Below are 23,539 nucleotides of genomic sequence, written 5' to 3' on the forward strand. Positions count from 1 at the left end.
AGTACTTGGGACATATGGAGAGAAATCAACGCAGATACGAGCTACTCCAATGCATTTTGCAAGGTAAAATTGAAGTAAAAGGGGCCCCAGGACAAAGAAGAATATCCTGACTTGCTAACCTGAGAGCATGGTATAGAAAGACCTTAACACAGCTATTCCGTATAGCTACCAACAAAGTCATCATAGCCAGAATGATCGCCAACGTTCGAAACGGACATGCCCCCTTAGAAGAAGAATTAGCACCTTTCTTAACCATATCATCTAACTGTTATTTGATTTTCTTCGAAATTATTACAAAATAAAAATTATTATATAATATATTATAAAAAATTCGAAATTAAATCTTTTGTGACACTGCTCTTGATCGTTTATAGCTCCAAATATTTTGCGGAGTATCTTACGCTCGAATATTCCCAGAAGAACATAAGTATACCTTTGAAAATACCACAAGACAATAATCTATAATTGACCATATTCTTTCAAATAGAGAGCTACCCGTTTCCCAAATTTTTGGTGCAAGGAAAATCAATCCTGCTGCAAATCGCTCTGAAGGCTACGTTTTCTTCGTATATTTTTACAGTATTTGAAAATAAGTAAGTAAATATGTAAAATAAATGTTTTTTTATAAGTACGTGAGTAATGATTGTGGTTTTATTTAAGCTCTCACCAGAAAAATAAAGAATAGATAAGATAAATTAAAATTGTTATTAATGACTATTAGAAAGCAACAAAGCTACTTAAATTCAGTGACATATCCTCTTACTGATTTAAATAATTAATGAGATTTTGGATTACGGAAAAATACTGTATGAAACTTGTATTTCTGGTTTTCAGCAAGAATGTCCTGCAGATCATAACGACTAGATAAACAGGATTTTTAAAAGTCGTAATATGTATGCAATAAAAAACTTACTGGTATGTTTTTAAATTTTCAAACCCAAAAACTACCAATTTATTTTTATGTTTGTGTAAAGTTTCCCACCCTGTAATAAATAAACTACTAAAACATTTGACCCGTTGAATGAATTGTGCCAGTTTAAATTGTTTTTGGGAAGGCATCAACATCCGAAACGTCAAGATCACCTGGAATCCAAATTGGAATTTTGTGAGACGTAAATTTAATATATGCGACCGATCACTCACCCTTGCAACTAACGAAGCTAATTTATCACAAATTTGATTTGGTGTTGCTTCCTCTTTATACAGGGAGATACTATCGCTTTATGTCCGTTTTATGAAAACGGACATAAAGCGATCGAATAATAGGTCGTTATTAGAGCTAGCTTTGTAAGTTTTATTTCGGATGGAAGGTTAAGTCAGTTTCACACGAGAATTTAAAACATATAAAAGATAACCTAACTCCCGTAAACAATTATTTGATTTTGTAAAACCAAAATATAAATAGATACTCTTTTAAGAGGAATAAGCCACAATTGAAGGTTAAAATAAGTTTTTTGATGTTTCAATTTCCACTTCGGAAATTATACAACCATTTGCAAATAAAAATGACACATTCATAAAAAAAGACCACATTTTTTAAATAAATTATTAAATATTGAATTTAATTCAAATAATATTTAATTAAGTTTCAACATAAATAGTTTATGTACAATGGACACTAGAAGTCATCCCAGAAGACTGGAAAGTAGGAATCATACTTCCCATGTACAAAGGGGGAGACAAACGACTCTGCAAAAATTATAGGGGCATAACAGTTTTAAATGTCGTCTACAAGATATTATCAGAAATTATATACAGCCGCCTGGAATCGTTTTTGGAGGAGATTATTGGTGAATACCAATGTGGCTTCAGACCAAAGAGGTCAACTGTAGACCAAATACATATGTTAAGAGGTATACATGAAAAATGTGTTGAATATAACATACTTTTTAATCTAACTTTAGAAGCTGTTGTTAGAAAACTGGATATAAACGGCTGTATTAATACAAGATCAATGCAAATATGCGCATATGCGGATGATGTTGCCATAATAAGTCGCAACAAAAGGGCATTAAGCGAAAAAGTTATAGAACTAAAACGAGAAGCTGCTACGTTTGGTCTATATAAATGAAAGCAAAACAGAATATATGGAGTGCACAAAATCGAATGAACATGAGAATCTGAAGGTAGACAACCATACCTACAAATATGCCTCCACTTTTCCCTACCTAGGCTCAATAATAAATGACAACAACATCAGCCAAGAAATACAAGCACGGATTCCTAGTGGTAATAAGTGCTTTTATGAATACAAAGACTTAATGAAAAGTAAGTTACTGAATCGTGAGTCTAAGCTAAGAATTTACAAAACAGTAATTAGACCAGTGGTCACATATTGATGTGAAACGTGGACCCTCTTAACCACTGATGAAAATCAACTGAGAATATTTGAGCGCAAAATACTAAGGAAGATATTTGGACCAACCCAATGCAGCGATGGTTCGTGGAGAATTAAAATGAACCACGAGCTGGATGAACTAATGCAGAGCGCAGATATTGTCAGATTTGTAAAGTCACAAAGACTAAACTGGCTTGGTCACCTAGAAAGAATGCCAGATAATCGAGCTGTAAAAGTAGTCCAAAGATGGAAGCCCCAAGGAAACAGAACAAGAGGAAGGCCCCGTAAAAGATGGATAGACGACGTAAAGAGGGATCTTAAAACCATGAACATCAGGCAGTGGCGAAGTAAAGTATACGACAGGGCAGAATGGAAGAACATTGTTAAGCAGATCAAGACTCACAAAGGGTTGTAGCGCCATTAGAAGAAGAAGAAGAAGTTTATTTACAAATGTGAAATTAGATAAGACTTTGAATATAGTCAAGACAGAATTAGACGGTGATGATACATTGGCAACTAGAACAAGACCAAATATATCAGATATAATGGGGTTATTGACATTATGTGCTGATAATACTTACTTTCAACTAAATAATAAATTTTATAAACAAAATTTTGGTACAGTCATGGGCTCTAGTTTATCTTCATTATTAGCCGATATATGGAAGATTTTGTTTAAGCATATTGAAGTTTTTAAATTACAGCCTTAATTTAAAACTTTCATTTTTTGGGATATTGTCCTCCTTACACTTTAAGGTATATAATTTGTACATTTTTTCAAGGCCTAATTCTGGTCCGAGATTTTTGCAGTTTTTGATCGAGAATAATGACTCCCGTAGCACGGAAACGAGTGAATGTATTCTAGTACTCGATTTAAAACTGCTTCAGGTGTTTTGTTATATGCTTTATGCCTTCCACTAATATCTTTCATCACAAAGCCTCCCATATTATCGTTTTTAAGAATATTGCGTACAACTGTTTCGGAAATATTTAGAGTGTTTAAAAAAATTGCGTGAAGTAGTGCGCCGATAAATAATTCTGACATCTAATGGAGTTACTACGCTTTACCTCTTCCTCCTCCAAAGGATATACTACTTTTTCTTATAAGAATATATAGGCCACCAATAATAATTTCTATACCATCTTTTTGCCACAAATAAAATTTATTATAAAAATTAATATTAAACTCACCAGTCTTCCGGGGTGAACCGCGTCAATATCCGTTGGGCCGAGTAGGAGTTGTAGTGAAGTGACTAGTGAAGTGTAGTAGTGTCTGGGAGCTCGGGAGACTGAGACCTTGGAAGCCCTGAAGAAGACATCAGAGAGGATGTCGAAAGCTCGGCGCAATGGATATCGACGTGGTTCAACCCGGAAGACTGGTGAGTTTAGTATTATTTTTATAATAGTATTAATCTTAGCTCTAGGTTTAATTATATATGTATATATATATATATATATATATATATATATATATATATATATATATATATATATATATATATATATACGTACATTATTTTATACTTTTTTTTATTTCGTATTTTTTATCGTATCGTATTTTTTATTTTATATTTCGTTTATACAAAATAAACATTATTGTATTTACTACTTGATAATTTAATTACAAATAGTATAAAACACAATAATTTTTTTAACGTTGGGAATTATTTAGCCTCTAAAATCTTCTAAAACTTGTTAAAAAATATTTTTTTTTTGTTATCAATTTTTAAGCTTCTTATTGACTTCTCTGCTACTGAACGCTCTTTTGAAAAGACAATCATATTATCTTTCATCCCTACTCCAATGTTTGATATTTTATATGAAATTTATTGTTTCGGATTATATTTCTTCAGAGTATGTATTTTTTCTAATTTGCAAACCCGATTACTAAATAGTCCAGTCGCGAAGAAATTAATTCTGAAACACAAAGATTTTTAACAGATTTCTAAAATGGAAATCTAAACGTCAATATATAAACGAAAAATATTTTAAATTAAAGCTGTGATTAGTTATCATAAGAATATGTAGATAATGCAGAAGTGCTACTAGAAAATAGTTTTAGATCTATAACGAGTGACTGGTAATAAAATATTTTTAGTTGTTATTAAAAAAACAATTTTTGTATATTGCTTTGGATTGTCATTTTTTCTGATTTAAATATTTCCGTAATGCCGTTTTGTTTTGCTGTTACTTTTCATCCTTCTATCTGTTTTCCTCCCTCTTTCTCTTTTTCTCTCTTTGTTTTGTTTCCGGTCTTCTGCTTTCTCTATCACTCCTGTTACCCTCTCTGTCGTCTTATTATTTTTCTTTTTCCTTCCCATCTTTATTCCCACAAGTTGGGTGGTGCTGATCGGTCGAGTGCGTCCTTAACCCACCTGCTGTTAAGACTTTTTCTCTTGGGTTTACCTTTCCTGAGCAGCCCTTGTGATTTCCTTGGTATATGCACCAGTTCAGCACGATGCCGTTACACCTTGTGGTTGGTATTGTGGCGGTATATTAGGTTGATGTATAAGCTGCATGCCCTATCTATATATGTTTGTTCTCAGTGGTCTCCTCCAATGGTTTTATATTAGTAGATGTTTTCTCCTCGGTAATACGTTTAAGTATCAAGATGGGAATCATAAGTAAAGAGGGGGTCGTATGATAGTTAGGAATATTGGATATCGCTCAGAAGAGGATAGAAAGTTGATTAATGGTAAACGGATAGCTGCTTCAATTAGTCGCTTTTTACGACAAGTAGAAGAAGCTATGAAGGTATTCTACTTGAGTTGTCTGTCTTCACATGGGAATATCTAATGAAACTACTGTATGTGATTAAAAAAGATAACATTTTTGTGGGAGAATTATTCCATATTGCAGAAGATCGAGAAGCATTCGCAATGGTGATTGCCAACGTCGGATAATTCTGATATGGCACGCAAAGAAGAACATTTTTTTAAAAACCATTATAGAAAACAAAATGGAGAATAACATTTCTGACGTATTTCCTGTTACAAAAAACTTGAGGCGAGGTAGTTATTTATCTCAAACTCTATTCAAAATTTGTATTCAGGAAGCATTAGGCAACTGAAGGAGAAAATGCACAGGGAAGGAAATAGAACTTGGAAACAAGTACATGACAATTTTTTTCTTCACAGACGAAGAAGCCATTATGGTCAACAATGGGGAAGGCATGATTATAGGATTCAAAAATTGACTGAAAAATACGAAAATTCGGGACTCATCAGCATCAACATTAACAAAATTGGTATCTAAAGGTGCATTTAAATCAAAGCGAACACAAACGAACGAATAAATTCGTTCATTAAAATTATTGTATTTAAACAAAGAATCAAACACGACCGAACAAAGTCGTTCCAGTTTGAACACGTTCCAACCGATGTCGGTTTATCAGCGAACCATTCAAAGAAATCGGTGTAAATGGTGGATACCATTCGTTGGGAAGTACTGTTTTAATACTAATTTATTTACAAATTAGTTTGAAAGGGCTGTTTGTTGTGTAGTGCTGAGAACTTGTATGCGTAAATAATTTTGCAATATCAAATGGACGAATGAAAAGAGGCTTCAATTGATCTAATTATATAGAAACGAAGAATGTCTTTTGAATTCGAATATATATATATATATATATATATATATATATATATATATATATATATATATATATAATATTAATTAAAAAAAAACTGATGCTTGGAACAAAATTTCTACTGATATGAATTCTAATGTCTCTGAAGTGAAAAAAAAGATTACTTCGCTTCTGGCATCATTTAGACGAGAAAGACAAAAGAGCTTTAAAGGCTCTTCAAAACAGTCAGGTAGTGGGACTTACACAATTTATAATTCTACGTGATTTGCTTTTAAATTTCATTTCAAAATCACCCATTCTACAGAAATTTGTATTGAACTAAATTGTCAGTCGTTAAATAATTTAACAATACATTGTCTCCCCCTTTTTCTCTTTTATAATAAATTTGAACTCTATACTTTTCCTTTTTTTTTTCAAGTCCTACAATAACTATAAAACTAGTAGCGCTAATGATTACATCTTTATCTCTATCCGACGTTGCGGACGGATCATCAACGAATGCGAACGTTCGCTACAATGTAAACGGTCCTACTTACCTACTTTGCAGACAAATGAACAAAAAATGACCAAGCGATCATCTTCGGATTCGTTTCTTTGCTCGTTCGTTTGTGTTTGCTTTAATTTAAATCAGTACCTCAAAAACCTAACCTCAAAAATCGAATTTAGAAGTCTATGTTTACATAGTAATTTTTATTATTAAACTCAATATCTCATTTATATTCTATAATTCATAAATTATTGCTTCACCTATAGTGTTGAAATTTACAGTTTCAATTGTATGTCTGGAAAATATAAGTCGAATATTTAAAATGCAATTAATTATAGGAATGGTATACAGTGATGAGTGTCTTACCACCCGGCTTTTTAACGTAAGAGATAGAAAACACAGTTACCTTGTGAAATAAAAAGAGATGAAACTCGTAGAGGTGAGAAATAATCGGAAAAACCTATAATTTATATTACATTACATTACCACTATCGATAGTCTCACACCTTTAGACGTTAGATTCGAGCTAAATCACCTCGGTCATAATTATTATGAGTAACGTCGAATGTGTGACGTATTTCCATTTTTTAATGTCGCATAAAGTAAAAACTGATTGACCACAATAAAGCAAAAATGTGAATAAAATAATTTAATTAATAGTGATTATTTAATCTAAAGTTTTAAATTATTAACCAAGAATTTCACCTACTCTAAATCTTGGAATTCCACATTGTTCTCCGAGACGAGGTGTTGATTGGGTAGGATTTTGCTCAATACTTGCACAAATCAAAGTGTCCCTTAGTTCCAAATCTGGATTTACCTCCCTTCGTCTGCGAACTCCTCTTGGATCGAATACGGATCCATAAGTAAAAAAATTACGTATAATAGACTGAATTGTTGATCGTGCTGGAGCCGGCCTATTTGGAAACATATTTACAAACTGTTGTCTAATCATGTTGTCTGATAATCCATTCACATGCCAAACAACAATTTGCATTTTTTCAATGTCGTCAATTGTTTTGAAAATCATTACCTGTACAGAGGAATTGATATTAACACTGAGAATTTAGTGATGGATTTGACATTAAACAGTCTTCAATGGATTATTTTCCATTCACAACTGAAGACTGTAAAACTGGAATTGAATTTAAAATATTTTGTATTTCTATTTTATAACATTGGAATAAGAATAAATTGTAAATAATGAGTTTTTCGAAAACTTGTTACCTAATATGTATCATATTTTCTATTATTTTTGATTGAGTAAAACAAAAATTTTACCCTTGGTGTGAATTGAACCCCAGTCTTCTTATCAATAGACAACGTCTCTAACTATTACGTCAACTCCACAGACAACAATTGTTTTCGGACTGAACATACCTATTTAATTTAGTGAAATATTTCAGTTGAGTTATTTTTATTATTAAATAAACTTAAAGATTTATAATTGAAAATCGCTACTAATTAATGTTTTTTACTATAATATATCTTAATATATTTAATCATTTATTCTAACATCAGAAATTATTAAAATAAAATACTTTCGAGGTCATCCGTATAATTATGACTGAAGTCAAATAGACACGTCTAATAACTAGTCTTATCTCGTACTATCTCACAACTTAATCTGTCTTCTATCCTTTCCGCTATTTTGCCGGGTGGTAAGACACTCATCACTGTATTATAGGACAATGTATTGGGTATTGAATTAAAACTCGTTATAATTTTAATCTATAATAATAACAAAAAATGTATTATGAGTATTAAAAAATTTACCCTTGCAAGCAAAAATATTTTATATTTGGTAGTGTTTCGTATTAGTTATTGCCTGCTTAAAAATATTTATATTTTGTTAGAAACCATTATAAAATTTTGTTGTAAACTTATCTCATTTATATGATCACTGTTTTCATCATAAGCCTGGTATAAAATTAAGAATATAAAATTATTTCTAACATACATAAAAATGTTTTTAGGCACCGATGAAAAATAAAATTCTATTTTATTTATAAGAAAATGCATAAATACGTTTTGCTACAGATTGTTAAAAAACAAACACCTTCCAATAAAAACGAGGAAAATATAATGAATGAACAACTGAATTGAACAACTCCATGACTGAAGAATCGACTGATATTAAGAGCAATGATTTCATAAGTTCGGATGTTGACGATTTAGTCCAAGATCCGGATTATGAGATGGATGAGGAATCTGCAGACTCCTCTGGTGAAGATGCCGTGGCTGAGAAGAATAACCTGACAAATAATATATCTACCTCATCAACTGTATCAATGAAAAAAAGGGGAAGGAAACGAATGCGTGATGATGATAGTTGGAAGCGCAACATCAGCAAAAGAAATAAGCTAGCAGAAAAACAAAATATTTCTAAAAAAAGAAAATTAGTAGCAGCAAAAGCAATAAAATCACCGTGTCTGCCATCCTGCACAAAAAGGGGTACCGAAAAAATTTCCCATGATGATAGGCTTAACATATTCGACAAGTTTTGGCGTAAAAAAAATTCTGATAATTTCAAACGGCAATTTGTATTTAACAATATGGAAAAAAAACCTGTTTCTCGAAGTTTGGTTACAAACCTAAATGTTAAACCTGTAACGTTTATCTATTTTTTTGTTATAAGAGATACTAAAATACTAGTCTGCAAACATTTCTTCTTAAATACACTCTGTGCTGTGTATCAGATATGTTTGCGAGAACCGCTTAAGCAAAAAAGAACGGATACAGGAATCTTTGAACCAGATAATAGAGGAAAGAAACCACCGCCAAATAAAATTAACGAAAGTTTTTATCAAGGAGTACGGTCACACATAAGCTCATTTCCAACAGTCTAGAGCCATTATTTGGGTAATAATTTAAATATCTCAAAGATGTACTCGTTATATAATGAAAAATGTATAGTTGATAATATAAATGAAAGTCTTATTGCGAAAAACTGGTTATACAAAAAAAATTTTATTACGGAATTCAATCTATCTTTTAAACAACTGTCGTCTAATCATACACGCGATACATGTGATCATTTTAACCCTTTGTGGGCCAGTGGTCCCATAGTGGAACCACAATTTCAAGAATTTTTATCCTACTGTCCCGGTAAGCGCCGGCCGGAACCACAGACAAATTCTTTAATCCCCTCTCTTACACTATCGGCCATGCATACGATCAGGTTTTGGAGCGCTTTAGTGTGTTCTAGTAGGTGATTGATGTGACACGTTTTTCGCTATTTTGCGCGCCAACTACTAAAATTTCTACTGAACGTAAACAAATTGATAATGGCAGGTAAGAACAGCTAAATTAGGTAATTTTGATGGTTGTTAAAGAGATCGTATACAATTTATTCTGATATTTTTGTATATTTTATATTTTCAAGTCATCTAAAAGGTGTGGTTCCGTATGGACCCACAAGTACTTTTTATTATTTTTTGTTGTTGTTTTTATACGGGGTAATATATTGATACGGGGTTTAAAAGACTTTACAGTTCCTGAACATTTTTTTCATTTTTATTACAGAAAGAAAACAATGGACAATAAATAATTTAGAAGCTATGGGTAATGATGGTGTATTTGCTTTGATTGAGGAAATACCATCTGACGGAGAGTCAGAAGCGTCAGATATTGATTCTGATGTTGAGGATCTTGGAAATAGTGAACCAGATAACAGCATCCCGGGCACTCAACATTCATTGGAAGAAATGAATCAAATGGTTGACGAAGGTGAACATGAAAAAGAAAATAACGAAAGTGTTTTCAGTGATTCGGATGATTGTACGCCGCTATCTGTTTTTGGGAAAAGGAAAAGAAAGCTTACAAAACAAAAACAAACTGCAAGGAAAAAAAATAATAATGTACATGCAAAGAAAAATGAGATTGTCAAATGGTCAGAAAATATTTAAACTTATTACAAGACACCTTCATCTTTTGTTGAAGAAGTGGGTCCTGACATACCGGATTTACTTGAAGATCCGTTGGAGTTGTTCATGTTGTTATTTTCAGAGGAGCTGTTAGATATATTAGTGTTTCAAACAAATCTCTATGCAACCCAAATGAATCAGGGAAATGCTCACAAATTTACTCCCACTAATCGCGAAGAAATGAAGTGTTTCCTGGGGATAAACATTCTGATGGGAATAAAGCATTTACCAAGCTACAAGGATTACTGGTCTTCGAGGACAGATCTACGTGATGGTTTTATTGCATCTTATATGTCTCGCAATCGATTCAGTTGGTTACTGGGACATATTCATTTAAATGATAACAGTCTTGAACCGAAAAAAGGTGAAGTTGGCTACGACAAATTGTATAAAGTGCGACCAATGCTCGATAGGTTATCTGACAATTTCATTCGATATTATAAGCCAAGTGAATGCCAGTCAGTAGATGAGTCAATGATTAGATTCAAAGGTAGAAGCATTTTACGCCAGTATATACACAAGAAGCCTGTAAAACGAGGCTACAAAGTTTGGATTCGTGCTAATGAATCTGGTTTTGTTTCAGAATTTCAAATCTACACTGGTAAAGTTAACAACTTACCTGAAAAAGGCTTAGGTGCACGAGTTGTAAAAGACCTCACAAGCAGTCTTGCTGGAAAATGCCGTAAAATATTTATGGACAATTATTTTACTTCGTATGATCTTTTGGAACAACTTAGATCCAAGTATATATATGGATGTGGAACAGTAAAAGCTAATACTAAATATTTGTCAGAATGTAATTTTCTAGAGGACAAAACCATGGAAAGGGGAGACACTCAATGGAAGATGTGATGTTGGTGTACTTGCTGTGAAATGGATGGATAACAGAGCAGTTCATTTTATGAGTAATTTTCATGATCCTACTGATGTTAAACTTATTTCAAGGAAACAAAAGGATGGCTCCAAAGAAAATGTTACTTGCCAAAATTTGGTCAAAGATTACAACGAGCATATGGGTTATGTGGACAAGTCAGATATGCTCAAATCTTGTTACGAAATTAACCGCAAATCCAAGAAATGGTGGCCTAGAATATTCTGGCATTTTGTTGACATAACGGTTGTTAATGCCTTCATTATTTTTAAAGAACGATCTGGTGGTGCATCAACACTTTCTCTAAAAGAATTTCGGTTAGCAGTTTCTGCAGGACTTATGGGTACTCCTTCGCTTACTCAGAAAGGAAGAAAATCGTCCGGTTCTGAGGTAAATAAATTTAAAATCTGCGTTCCTATTGAAATACGCACCAACAAGTCGGAGCATATGCCAATACATGGAACCAAAGTAAGATGTGCTCGATGCAGCACAAGAAACCAACCTCATCGAACGAGGTAGCATTGCACTGTATGTAAGGTGAGACTATGTTTATCTGAAAAAATCAATTGTTTTTTAGAATATCATAAAAAATAAAGTGAACTTACCTCCTTTATGAATATTTATTATCATTTTATAAAAATTGAGATAGTACTAATCAGTACCAGTGGTTCCACCATGGAACCACCTCCAAACTAAACCACCCCTTATATAAAAAAAATTTAATTGACACTTGACGTTATCTTTTGTATCACTCTATCCCTAACTTGTAATAACTTTGCAGTTTTTTGTTTAATACTTAATTCGGTCCGCAAAGGGTTAATATGAAATTTAAAAGTACTAAGAATGAAGGTGAAAAACAATTCATATAAACACGATCTGAGAAACATCTTACTGAAGCCAGTCTCCGATATACTCTAAAAAGAACTGATAAGGATATTTCTAAGGAAACTAATTCGAAGAAAATTACTATAATGGTAGATTTACAAAAATGTTTACCAACTCTATTGTTGGCAAATACTTGTTCGTTTTATTTGAGAAAATTATGGACATTAAACCTCACGATATTTAACGCAACAGAAGGAAAAAGTCATTGTGCAATGTGGGATGAAACAGTTGGTGCCCGTGGAGCCTGTGAAATTTCTTCGTGCATTTTTAGGTGGGCTTTAACTAACTTAAATTCAAATATAGAGGAATAATATTATCAGATAATTGTGCTGGCTAAAATAGAAACTTCACCATAGTTGCTATGTACTCGTACATGTGGCTTATTCACTGTACCCCAGCATTAAAATATATAAATCACAAATTTTTATTAAAGGGACACACTCATATAGAGGTTGACGAAGTCTATTCTGTTATAGAGAGAGCCAAAAAGAAAATTGATAAAATAAACACCATGATAGTTCCAAGATGTAATTGAAGTATACAATATGAAGTTAGAGGATTTTAAAAATTTCAAAACACTGTTCGACAACAATTCTGCTCCGGTAATAAACAGAAAAAAACATCTAATCATGAAGATCTCCTCATTAGTGAAGTTGTTCACCTGCAAGTACGATTGTTAGATCTAGGAATTGTCTTTTACAAAACGTCTTTTCAAAGGGACTTTAAGATGATAGACTTAAATCGAAATTCTCGTAGAGGAACCAACTGGCCAACAGATATTCATCCTGTAAGTAAATCATTACGGCCCATAACATCTAAAAAGTTTTATGACCTACAGAAGTTTGCAGTGGATCCATCCATGTTTTTATTATTTCTATAAGAATATACCACATGGAAATAACATCGCTGAATTTCCCGAGGAAATAGAGCAATATTACTTGTGTGTGCGATATTACTGAGTAGTTTTCTAAACAAAAATTATACTGAATAATTATAGTTTTTATATTCTCCCTCGTTGGAAGATACTATTTATTATGTCATAAAACCTTTTGTTTAACCTTGAGTGGGCTCCCCTTTGTTTAAAAACATGTTTTTTATTTTCAAGAGGTAAAGAGTAGTTTTGGAACGAAAATAAGGCGCCACGCGACCAGTTAGCTGAAAGACATCGAGCCAGCCACTCCAGCCGATAAAAAATACATTTTACGAATTTTACGTTCGCTTAGTGTTATTTTGTGCTGATACAAATTGTTTTCGCAACTAATTAAAGAAATTTCAAATCGTCATTTTTAATGTGAATTTCCTACAGCCGATCCAATCGTCAAAAAAGATAGGACATCACAGAAAGTGCTCAAACAACCGTTGGCTTTTTACACTCCTCCAAAAAAAAAGGGTGAGAGGAGCAAACAAACGGTAAACGTGATACATGTTGAATACCAATAAGTTCTTAGAAAGTAAGTCTTGCGGGGTGGAGGGAAGTAAGTGTGTTAGTCACTGCGACATACCAGTGTTAAAATAAGGCGCGCGCGCACAGTGACAGTAAATCTGTAGTCGGAAGCGGTTTTATGTCGTTGTAAAACATTTTTGTTTAGTTGAACAAGCGGTGTGAAGTTTTGAGTGTTTTGTGCATATCTACTAACTTATTTTATAATGAGTGATTTCGAGTCCATAAAAGCAAGATTTAGCGATCAAATTGATACGCTTAAATATGGAAAAGGAAACAATCATCACTTATTCACCCGAGATAAGTGTTATGCATTTTTAATGAAAGCTAAAACAACCAAAGACAAGAGTTCTCGCAAAACACCTGAAGAATATCAACGGTTATCACGATATGATATTGTAAAAATGGGTAATGTCGAGAAACTCGTTGTGCCAGTAAAAAACGACAGAGATGTATTTATGGAAGAAACTTTCGATATCATTCACGAGACTCATATTTCAATTGGATATGGGGTCCGCAACAGAATGATGAAAGAACTTAAGACGAAATATAAGAAATCACTGTGGAGTTTGTCAAGGTTTACTTAAATCTTTGTGTACCGCGTCAAAAGAAAATGAGTATTCCAAAAAAAGGACTCGTTGTGAAGCCAATTTTAAGTAGTGCGTTTAATTCCAGATGTCAAGTCCAAATTTGTCCAGCTCAGAGCATTAAAAACCAAGTGTGCCGAAGAAGTTGCGTACCATTTGTGGGAAGTGTTGACCATATTTGGAGCTCCACACATTTTACATAGTAATATTGGTCGAGAATTAGCAAATAAGATTATTGAAGAAGTCTGCAGTATGTGGGACGAACTGAAAATTGTCCACGGAAGCCACAAACACAGCCAGTCGCAAAGTTCGGTAGATAGAGCGAACCAAGATATCGAAAAAATGTTGGCCATATGGCTGGAAACAAACAAAACGAGTTAGTGGTCGGAAGGCATAAAGTTCATCCGATTTATGAAAAACAGACCTTACCACTCCGGCATTAGCTGTAGTCCATACGAGGCACTATTCGGCTATAAGGCTAAAGTAAGATTAAAAACATCCTTACCTGCTGGTACTTCAACTGAAATTAGAAGCAAAGAAGATTTAGAAGCAATATTAGCAGATGAGTCCAATGATGCTGATGATAGAGTAAAGCACCGTGGTAATTTGGATGTTAACAGTACAACCGAGGATTCACAATTAGCGAATGTTGAATATCCCGGTAACGCTAACAGTCCAATAGAATATAATGCATGTGCAATAGTTGCTGTTAATGGGGAAGACAATGACAATGGGGAAGACAAGACAATTGGAGTTGAAAAAAATGAGGGACATGAAGAAGATGGCACTGAAGTTGAGAAAACTTTAAAGAAAATTCAAGAGATTCAAGATCTTATAAACAGTCATTTATAAAACAATCTGACAGAATAAAGCATTCTAATGATTAATTTTCTGTTGCAAAAGTAGGTGAAAGTATTAGAGTGCAAATTCCAGAAGTTGATAGAGCTAAGGCTGATAGCCGAAATATTGTTGCCATTATTATTTCTGTTAAAGATGAAGTGCTGTATAAGCTAGGTACCAAGCATGGTATTTTAAACCAACTTTATGCAAGAAACGAATTTACCACCTGCAAGGAAACACTTATTTCAGTCAATGATGTGTCTGCTACTAAAATAAGTAATGGGCCCATAAAGATTCGAATTTAGGTGGTCAAGGATTCCGTCACTGCAATTGTAGTGGCCAATGCAACTCAAATCGTTGCAAATGTAAAAAAGCAAGTGTTCTGTGTAATTCTAAGTGACACAAGAACCTGTCTTGCAAAAACAAGTAATTATAGTCTGGTAACTTACAGCTAATGCGTATGTACGAGTTTGTTTTTACTTATTGCATGTCTAGTTGGGATTTTTGATTGACAAATTATATTTAAATGTTTAAATTTATTACCATATACGAATCTGTTTTGATTTAATACATGTCTAGTTATGACTTTTAATTGATAAATTCTGTTTAAGTGTTAACTTTTATTACCAAATACGAGTTTTTTTACTTTTTACATGTCTAGTTGGGATTTTTGATTGATAAATTAATGTTTAAATGTTTAACTTTATTGCCTGATACGAGTCTGTTTTTACTTATTACATGTTTAGTTAGGTTTTTTGATTGATAAGTTATGTTTGATTGATAATTTTTCGACTGTTCTAACAACCATTCAAATTTCGTCATTTTGTGTCATGTGGAACAATTTCACCCAAGCATGTCAACATTAGACTGATAATTGCATTCAGTGCAATTTTCAATCCCTATGACAACACTATCGAGTTTGACAACTTCATCCAAATAAATTTCAAAATGTCACGTTTCGGCAATGAGAATGTTAACTTAAATTTTAATAATTGTACTTTCACTAACTGTACTTTTAATAAATAAATGTTTCGTTATGATTTTTTTTTCAAAAAATTATCCTCCGAATATCCCTCGGAAATGATGAATGCCTCATAATTTCATGACAAATTTCTCAAGCTCGTTGCTTGGTAACAGCACTCAGCCTTCGGCTTCGTGCTGTTACCAAGGAACGAGCTTTCGATTGTCATGAAATTATCTTGTCTGTTATCAATGTCCTAGGGATATTACTACTGATAAGTGTTTTAGGCTTGGTTGCACCAACAGATCTTAAGCTTAAGACGTGCCTTAAGCTCGGCTTACGAAACATACGCGTTACACCATTGAGTTTTGGATAAATTTTCAGTTTGTCACAATGGATTGCTAAGTGCAATGGATCGATAAAAATTATGGTGCAAAGTAAGTGAGACGGCTCTATCTATAAGCAGATAGGGAGATCAAGATGCTGGAGATGAAGATTTGTTGGTGCAACCAGACATAAATCTATTACGAAAATACGAGTCTGTTTTTACTTATGTCTAGTTGGGATTTTTGATTGATAAAATCATGTTTAAATATTTAACATACCTAATACGAGTCTGTTTTTACTTATTACATGTCTATACTAAATTAACAATTAAGATGCAGTAGAAATAAACAAACCAAGACACGTTAAATGCTACTAGAAATACTCCTAAATCATAATTTACAATGTACCCATATACATTGTAAATCCCAAATCATGATTTCCAAAGTTTATACATTGTAAATTTCTACTGCATCTTGATTGCAAATTTAGTATAGTTAGGTTTTTTGATTTATAAGTTCTGTTTAGCTGTCTAAATATATTGCCAAAATATGAGTTTGTTAATACTTATAACATGTCTAGTTAGGATTTTTGATTTATAATTTTGTTTAAGGGCATAAGCGCAAAATGTCGCCTGACAAAATGTTCAATGTGCTTGAAATGTATTTATTTTGTTCAAATCTTAAGAAAACTAATAAATATTTTTGAAAAATTTTAAGGCAAAATGAAAGACTACATGATTACCGAGGGCCGAAAGTCCCTAAAAACTTCTATAATGTCAACATTAGACTGATAATTGGATTCAGTGCAATTTTCAATCCCTATGACAACACTATCGAGTTTGACAACTTCATCCAAATAAATTTCAAAATGTCACGTTTCGGCAATGAGAATGTTAACTTAAATTTTAATAATTGTACTTTCACTAACTGTACTTTTAATAAATAAATGTTTCGTTATGATTTTTTTTTTCAAAAAATTATCCGCCGAATATCCCTCGGACATTGATGAATGCCTCATAATTTCATGACAAATTTCTCAAGCTCGTTGCTTGGTAACAGCACTCAGCCTTCGGCTTCGTGCTGTTACCAAGGAACGAGCTTTCGATTATCATGAAATTATCTTGTCTGTTATCAATGTCCTAGGGATATTACTACTGATAAGTGTTTTAGGCTTGGTTGCACCAACAGATCTTAAGCTTAAGACGTGCCTTAAGCTCGGCTTACGAAACATACGCGTTACACCATTGAGTTTTGGATAAATTTTCAGTTTGTCACAATGGATTGCTAAGTGCAATGGATCGATAAAAATTATGGTGCAAAGTAAGTGAGACGGCTCTATCTATAAGCAGATAGGGAGATCAAGATGCTGGAGATGAAGATTTGTTGGTGCAACCAGACATAAATCTATTACGAAAATACGAGTCTGTTTTTACTTATGTCTAGTTGGGATTTTTGATTGATAAAATTATGTTTAAATATTTAACATACCTAATACGAGTCTATTTTTACTTATTACATGTCTATACTAAATTAACAATCAAGATGCAGTAGAAATAAACAAACCAAGACACGTTAAATGCTACTAGAAATACTCCTAAATCATAATTTACAATGTACCCATATACATTGTAAATCCCAAATCATGATTTCCAAAGTTTATACATTGTAAATTTCTACTGCATCTTGATTGCAAATTTAGTATAGTTAGGTTTTTTTATTTATAAGTTCTGTTTAACTGTCTAAATATATTGCCAAAATATGAGTTTGTTAATATTTATAACATGTCTAGTTAGGATTTTTGATTGATAATTTTGTTTAAGGGCATAAGCGCAAAATGTCGCCTGACAAAATGTTCAATGTGCTTGAAATGTATTTATTTTGTTCAAATCTTAAGAAAACTAATAAATATTTTTGAAAAATTTTAAGGCAAAATGAAAGACTACATGATTACCGAGGGCCGAAAGTCCCTAAAAACTTCTATAATGTTTATTTTAATAAGTTACAGTTATCTTTAATTGCAAATATTTCATTCAAAAGAAACTTTTTATTTATTCTGATGTACTTGAGTCCCTCGGTAATAACGTGATCTTTCATTCTGCGTTTAAATTTTTTTAAAATACTTATTAGTTTTCTCAGGATTCCAAAAAAATGAATACATTTAAAAGACATTGAAAATTTTGACAGGACACATTTTGCGCCTTTCCCCTTAAGTGTTTTAACTGTCTTTACTTATTACATGTCTAGTTAGGTTTTTTTTATTGATAAATGTTTAAGTGTTTTAACTTTGCTACCAAATAGAAGTCTAGTTAAATAGGTTTTTTTGGTTGATAAATGTTGTTTAAGTGTTTTAACTGTGTTACCAAATACAAGTCTATTTTTACTTGTTTGTTACCAAATACAAGTCTAGTTAGGTTTTTTTTATTGATAAATTATGTTTAGGTGTTTAACTTTATTACCAAATTCGAGTCTGTTTTTACTTATTACATGTCTAGTTAGGTTTTTTGATTAATAAGTTCTGTTTAAGTGTTTAACTTTATTACCAAGTTTCATAAATAAACTGTAGCGAAGCCCAAAATGCGTTTTTATTACATTTACCAGAGCTGTTAGGATAGAATTAATAATAACCGGTTAATTTAATTATAAAGGCATTATTAATCACATTGACCAACTGCTAAGGTTATTATTAATATTTACCAGTTATTATTAATACAGACCGTACTTATCACATTGACCGTAACATATATACACATATACATAATATGGCTAGTTGACTGGACTATGGTTTAAAAAAGCTGATTTTTAAGGCTGGCGCAGCTTACGTAGAAATAAAAACGCGACCGTTGTATTAATTCAAAAACCCATAAAATATTCCGTTGTTATCATCGACAGCGTGGAGGTAGATTATTATTAGCTTATTAATTATTTCACGGAAGACGGAATTCCATAATAGCGAAAATGTTCAGATAAATGAAAGGAAATTAATAGAGTAAATCTGCGAAGAAAGCGTTCGGAAAATCAATTGAAAATCCAGTTTGAGCGTTCCATCTTTACAACGGGCGAAGAACAATACGTCGAAATTAATAACAATTTGGTTTGGTCCAATTATGAGTTACCGTTTTATTATTATTTGATGAACGCTTCCAGGAAATCGTGCGTAATTTTACAATTTTGTGTTAATTTTGATTTAAATTAATTTATTAATTTTCTGATCACTACAGGTCTTAGAAAAGTTAAATATAAACCTTTTTTTGTTCTTAATTTGCACCAAATTCTCTTCGTAACCCTTTTTTATCACTTTTTTCCATTTCCTATCATTGTTTTTACCTTTATAAGCTTTAAGACATAATCACCATACTCTATTATGTATTTCTACGCAGAATTCGCTTCCCTAATAACTTTTTTTTTATAAATTATTATCCTATATTATCTAATATCTACTTTATTTACACACATCTTTCTCACAAGGTCTCCTCTGGTCTTTCCTTTTTATTTCTGGTGAGTTTAATACTCACCAAATTGACCTTAAACATGCCATAAAATGCGAACAAAAGTTAAGCGATGAACAGTTCAGGTTCCGTTAAGGATTGTGGACCAGAGAGGCCCTCACTAGTCTTGAAGTTCTATTACAAAAATGCAGATATCAGACAAAAGATGTTTATATAATTTATGTTTTATCGATTATGAACAAGCGTTTTACCGAGCAAAAGAGACCAAACTCACTAACTTAATATCTAAAACATAATAATAACAATAATATCTAGAACAACGAGATATCAATTTTATTAAAAAACTGTATTGTAAATAGTCAGTCATAGTCACAATAGCCGCAAACCTGTAACAAGAGGAGTGCGCCAGCATAGGAAACTTAACGTTTTTAATTCAAAGGTGCAGCTAAAACCTGCACATGGATGGACTGACAAAGAAATGTCAGCTTTCTTCTACTGCACGTCGAGGACGTGCAGTAACCGTTTTGCAATTTATTCCCCAAAACGGACCCAGTTGTCAGGTATTTTAAAGGAACAGGAGGCTTCTTTAAGATTGATGAGAGTAGGAAACGAAGAACTTGTCAAGGGTCTTTTCTCACACAGTGAGCAAGTAAGCTTTATGCCACTTTCAGTGAAGACACCCCTGACTGAATTTAGAAGAGAAAAAGTGACGAAAGCTAGCATAACGCTCGAATCAGGAACAGCACCTGCACCTGAAATAATAAAAATCAACATCGAGGCGAAACTGCAATGATCACAGGATATTATGAATAAGCTGCTAAGAAAGTAAAAGTTACCAGGAGATCTGAAAACGACAAATATCACACTTACCCCGAAACCGGCAAAGGAATTAGAGGATTCTGAGGCGTATGGACCTATTTGCCTGTTTAATATCTTAGACAAGGTCTTTGAGATCCTTGTGAAGACAAGGCTGGGGAGAAACATAATGGAGAAAAATGGCATATACGACTACCAGTATGGGTTCAGGAAAGGAAAAACTGTTCGGAATGTCTGTGAACAACGAAAACTGGTCAATCATGCATAGAGCGAACAGAGCCTACAACAAAGTGAAGACGTGGATGAAAAGCAGGGACTTCATACTGCCAGCCGAGAAGACTGAACCTATTGAGGGAAAAAGGATCATACATACAAGTCATCGCGTGGGTGTTACCCATCCACCTGATGGTGAAAAAAGGGTGGAAACATATAAAAAGGATAATCAGGAGAACATAAATAGTAGATAGGGATAGCAACATAACAAAGGCAGGAAGAATGGACAAACGAGCATAGAGCGGCCTGGACGAAAGTATTAATTCCAAATATTATAGACTGAATGAAATGCGGCGACAAAGACACTAACTACTTTTCACCTAGTTCCGTATGTTGGAGTGCAGAATACTCAATGACGACAGAAACAAATTATACAGGTAGAGAGGTAGGGTTAGCGCAAATACAATTATGCAGGTAGCAATGAGGAGCAAGACTGAATACAAGGCGAGACTAGCGGCAGTTACTTAAATTATCGAAAAAAAAAATGTTATGGAGAGGAATCTGCAGCATAGGTAAAACAGAAAATAAAAGAGAGAGAAATAGAGAAGACGGGCTATTCATGTTAGTCATCGGTCTGGAGAGAACCTACCGCATGAGTAGTTTAGTTAAGGGGGTTGGACTTTAGTTGGTAGGTAGGGAGCTATGGTTACATCTGTGAGCATGACTCCTCTGGAGAGGACTGCGTGTAAATGGACCCATCCTTAACGGGACACGGTCTGTCTGGTACTGTATTTATGAGATTTACAGCCTCCTTTTTTATCAAAATAAGACGCACCCAGTTATACTTCTCTCGTTCAAAGTTTATTTATAAAAATACGGCCACATACGTATATGCCCTGGATTTTTAAGTTTTCTCTTTTTTATTTTCTTCATCAAGTCACCTTCGTCTTGACCTATTCCGTTCAAGACTTTTAACGGGAATAAATTATATTTAGTACAATATAAAATAAACATTACCATAAGCATTAAATTATGATGAATTAAAACTTATGAATATAAATTTTCAACTAATTTAATCCAGTGTCGAAATCAGATCGTCACAGAAGATTGCAAAAACTGAATCAGCTGACGTTTTGCCAGGACAATCTCTATATCTATGAAGAATTGATATTTTTGACAAATAGTAAGTAATCACACTGCAGTAGATTGAATGATTAGGTTTGCGAATCCAAGACGTAGGTACTGTAAGTTGAGGAGGTTTAAAATTACAGTAAATTATTCAATAAAGTTAATTATTATTAATTGGAAGTCATTGTTCGTGAATATTACGGGAGCTGGAACACCGAAGCATAATTTTCAATTTTCCTCCTGTACGTCGCCGTCCTGGCGGATTTCCTTTATTAATTTCATTTTCCTCATTACGACAAGATTTTCTTGAAAAAGAGTTCTAAATAAAAATAGAAATATTAATTTAAATTTAATTAGGAAAAGAATTTGACTGAGAAACGATATAGCAAAGAAACGTACTGAAGATGTGTAATTATATTTCTCCATTTTGTTTGTTTAGTTCTTTGAGCGGTGGAATGTCATCGGAGGTCGTAGAGACTTTTCTCTAATAAGAAAATAAGATTTATGTCTCTACATACTTTATTTGATGTTCAGTTTTTCTGTTTTATATTTCTCTTTTTATTTTGAATACACAGAAAACTAATAATATTAGTGTCTTCTGAGAAACTCATTTTTATTAAATATTCATTACTGAAAATGCTTTGAAATATAGAAAATTAGCAACAGCTTTAAATGAAGAAAATTATCAATACTACTCTTATGAAAATAAAAAGGACAGGTTGTTTAAAGTAACAGTGAAAAAAGTACATTACTCTTGTTCAGTTATACATGACGTTCTACATCAGAAATATATTGTAGCTGATCTACAAATCAAGGTCTACAAAGTGATAAATGCCATCAATAAACTAAAACAGCGAACAACCATTAAAGAGATTCGTAGTAAACTTTAGGCAAGACGAAGATGTCCAAATGAAATCCAGCCAGTTAAGATCTAAATTTCTAAATTAGTACCACAATGGGCATATTTGGAAACACTATGCTAGAGAACCAAGATGTGTTAAATGCACGAAAAAGCATTTACCTAAAGATAGCACCAAGCCAAAAAACGCCGAACCAAAAATGCGTCCATTGTCGTGATGAGCATCCTGCCAGCTACACATGGAGTTTTGTCGCCAAGAGATGAAAAAAATACAAAAACAGAAAGACAAAAATGCTCAACTACCAAATCCTCCAGAAATAAAAGTAATTAAAAGTAAATAAAATGCTACTGATTGGAAACAATGAGAAACAGCTACTGTAAATAAGAAATACAGCAATGCATTATAAACCAACAATGCAAATCTATAAATGGAAAACCAAAATAAGAAATAATAAGAATCGAGCTTCATACTAGATAAACTGAAAAAATTGAATGACAAAATTACTCGCCTGGAACATGGCGCTAAGGGTGCTTTTCCCAAAATCAAAAATGACTAGTGAAATCAGGATCATTAAATGGAATGCCAATGGGTGGCTACAACATTAAAAAGAGTTACAGGCGATCCTTGAGATCGAGAAAATTGACATCTGTTTCGTATGTGAGACACATTTTACAAATCAATCTCATACATAAAATTCAAAAGATATAAAGTGTACCCGCAATATACTCTGATAAAGCAGCCAAGGGAGGTATGTAGTGCAAGACAATAAAAATAATATTCGTCACGATAAAACCCGATACAACCACAACGCAAAGGCTACTCGAA

The 23,539-nt window shown here is 32.9% G+C and overlaps 2 protein-coding genes across 2 annotated transcripts in view; one reads left to right on the forward strand and one right to left on the reverse strand.

The window, feature by feature from the left end:
* LOC140448794 (uncharacterized) overlaps window positions 1-23,539 on the reverse strand; it is an 853,042-nt gene that overhangs the window by 473,856 nt on the left and 355,647 nt on the right. The gene's annotated exons all lie outside the window — the stretch shown is intronic.
* On the forward strand, window positions 13,744-14,505 carry LOC140448795 (KRAB-A domain-containing protein 2-like). The gene is made up of 2 exons (XM_072541911.1): window positions 13,744-14,104; window positions 14,213-14,505. Exons 1-2 carry the CDS (start codon window positions 13,744-13,746, stop codon window positions 14,503-14,505), a joined length of 654 nt encoding a protein of 217 aa, XP_072398012.1.

The sequence above is a fragment of the Diabrotica undecimpunctata genome, chromosome 8, assembly GCF_040954645.1.
Source record: "Diabrotica undecimpunctata isolate CICGRU chromosome 8, icDiaUnde3, whole genome shotgun sequence".
In the NCBI taxonomy this organism is placed as follows: Eukaryota; Metazoa; Arthropoda; class Insecta; order Coleoptera; family Chrysomelidae; genus Diabrotica; species Diabrotica undecimpunctata.

What these genes read in the sequence shown, in the direction of transcription:
- LOC140448795 (XM_072541911.1), top strand. Translation starts at nt 13,744, where the DNA reads ATGAGTGATTTCGAGTCCATAAAAGCAAGATTTAGCGATCAAATTGAT. An exon ending in ATATAAGAAATCACTGTGGA is followed by an intron (nt 14,105 to 14,212) that starts GTTTGTCAAGGT and finishes GTTTAATTCCAG; the next exon opens with ATGTCAAGTCCAAATTTGTC.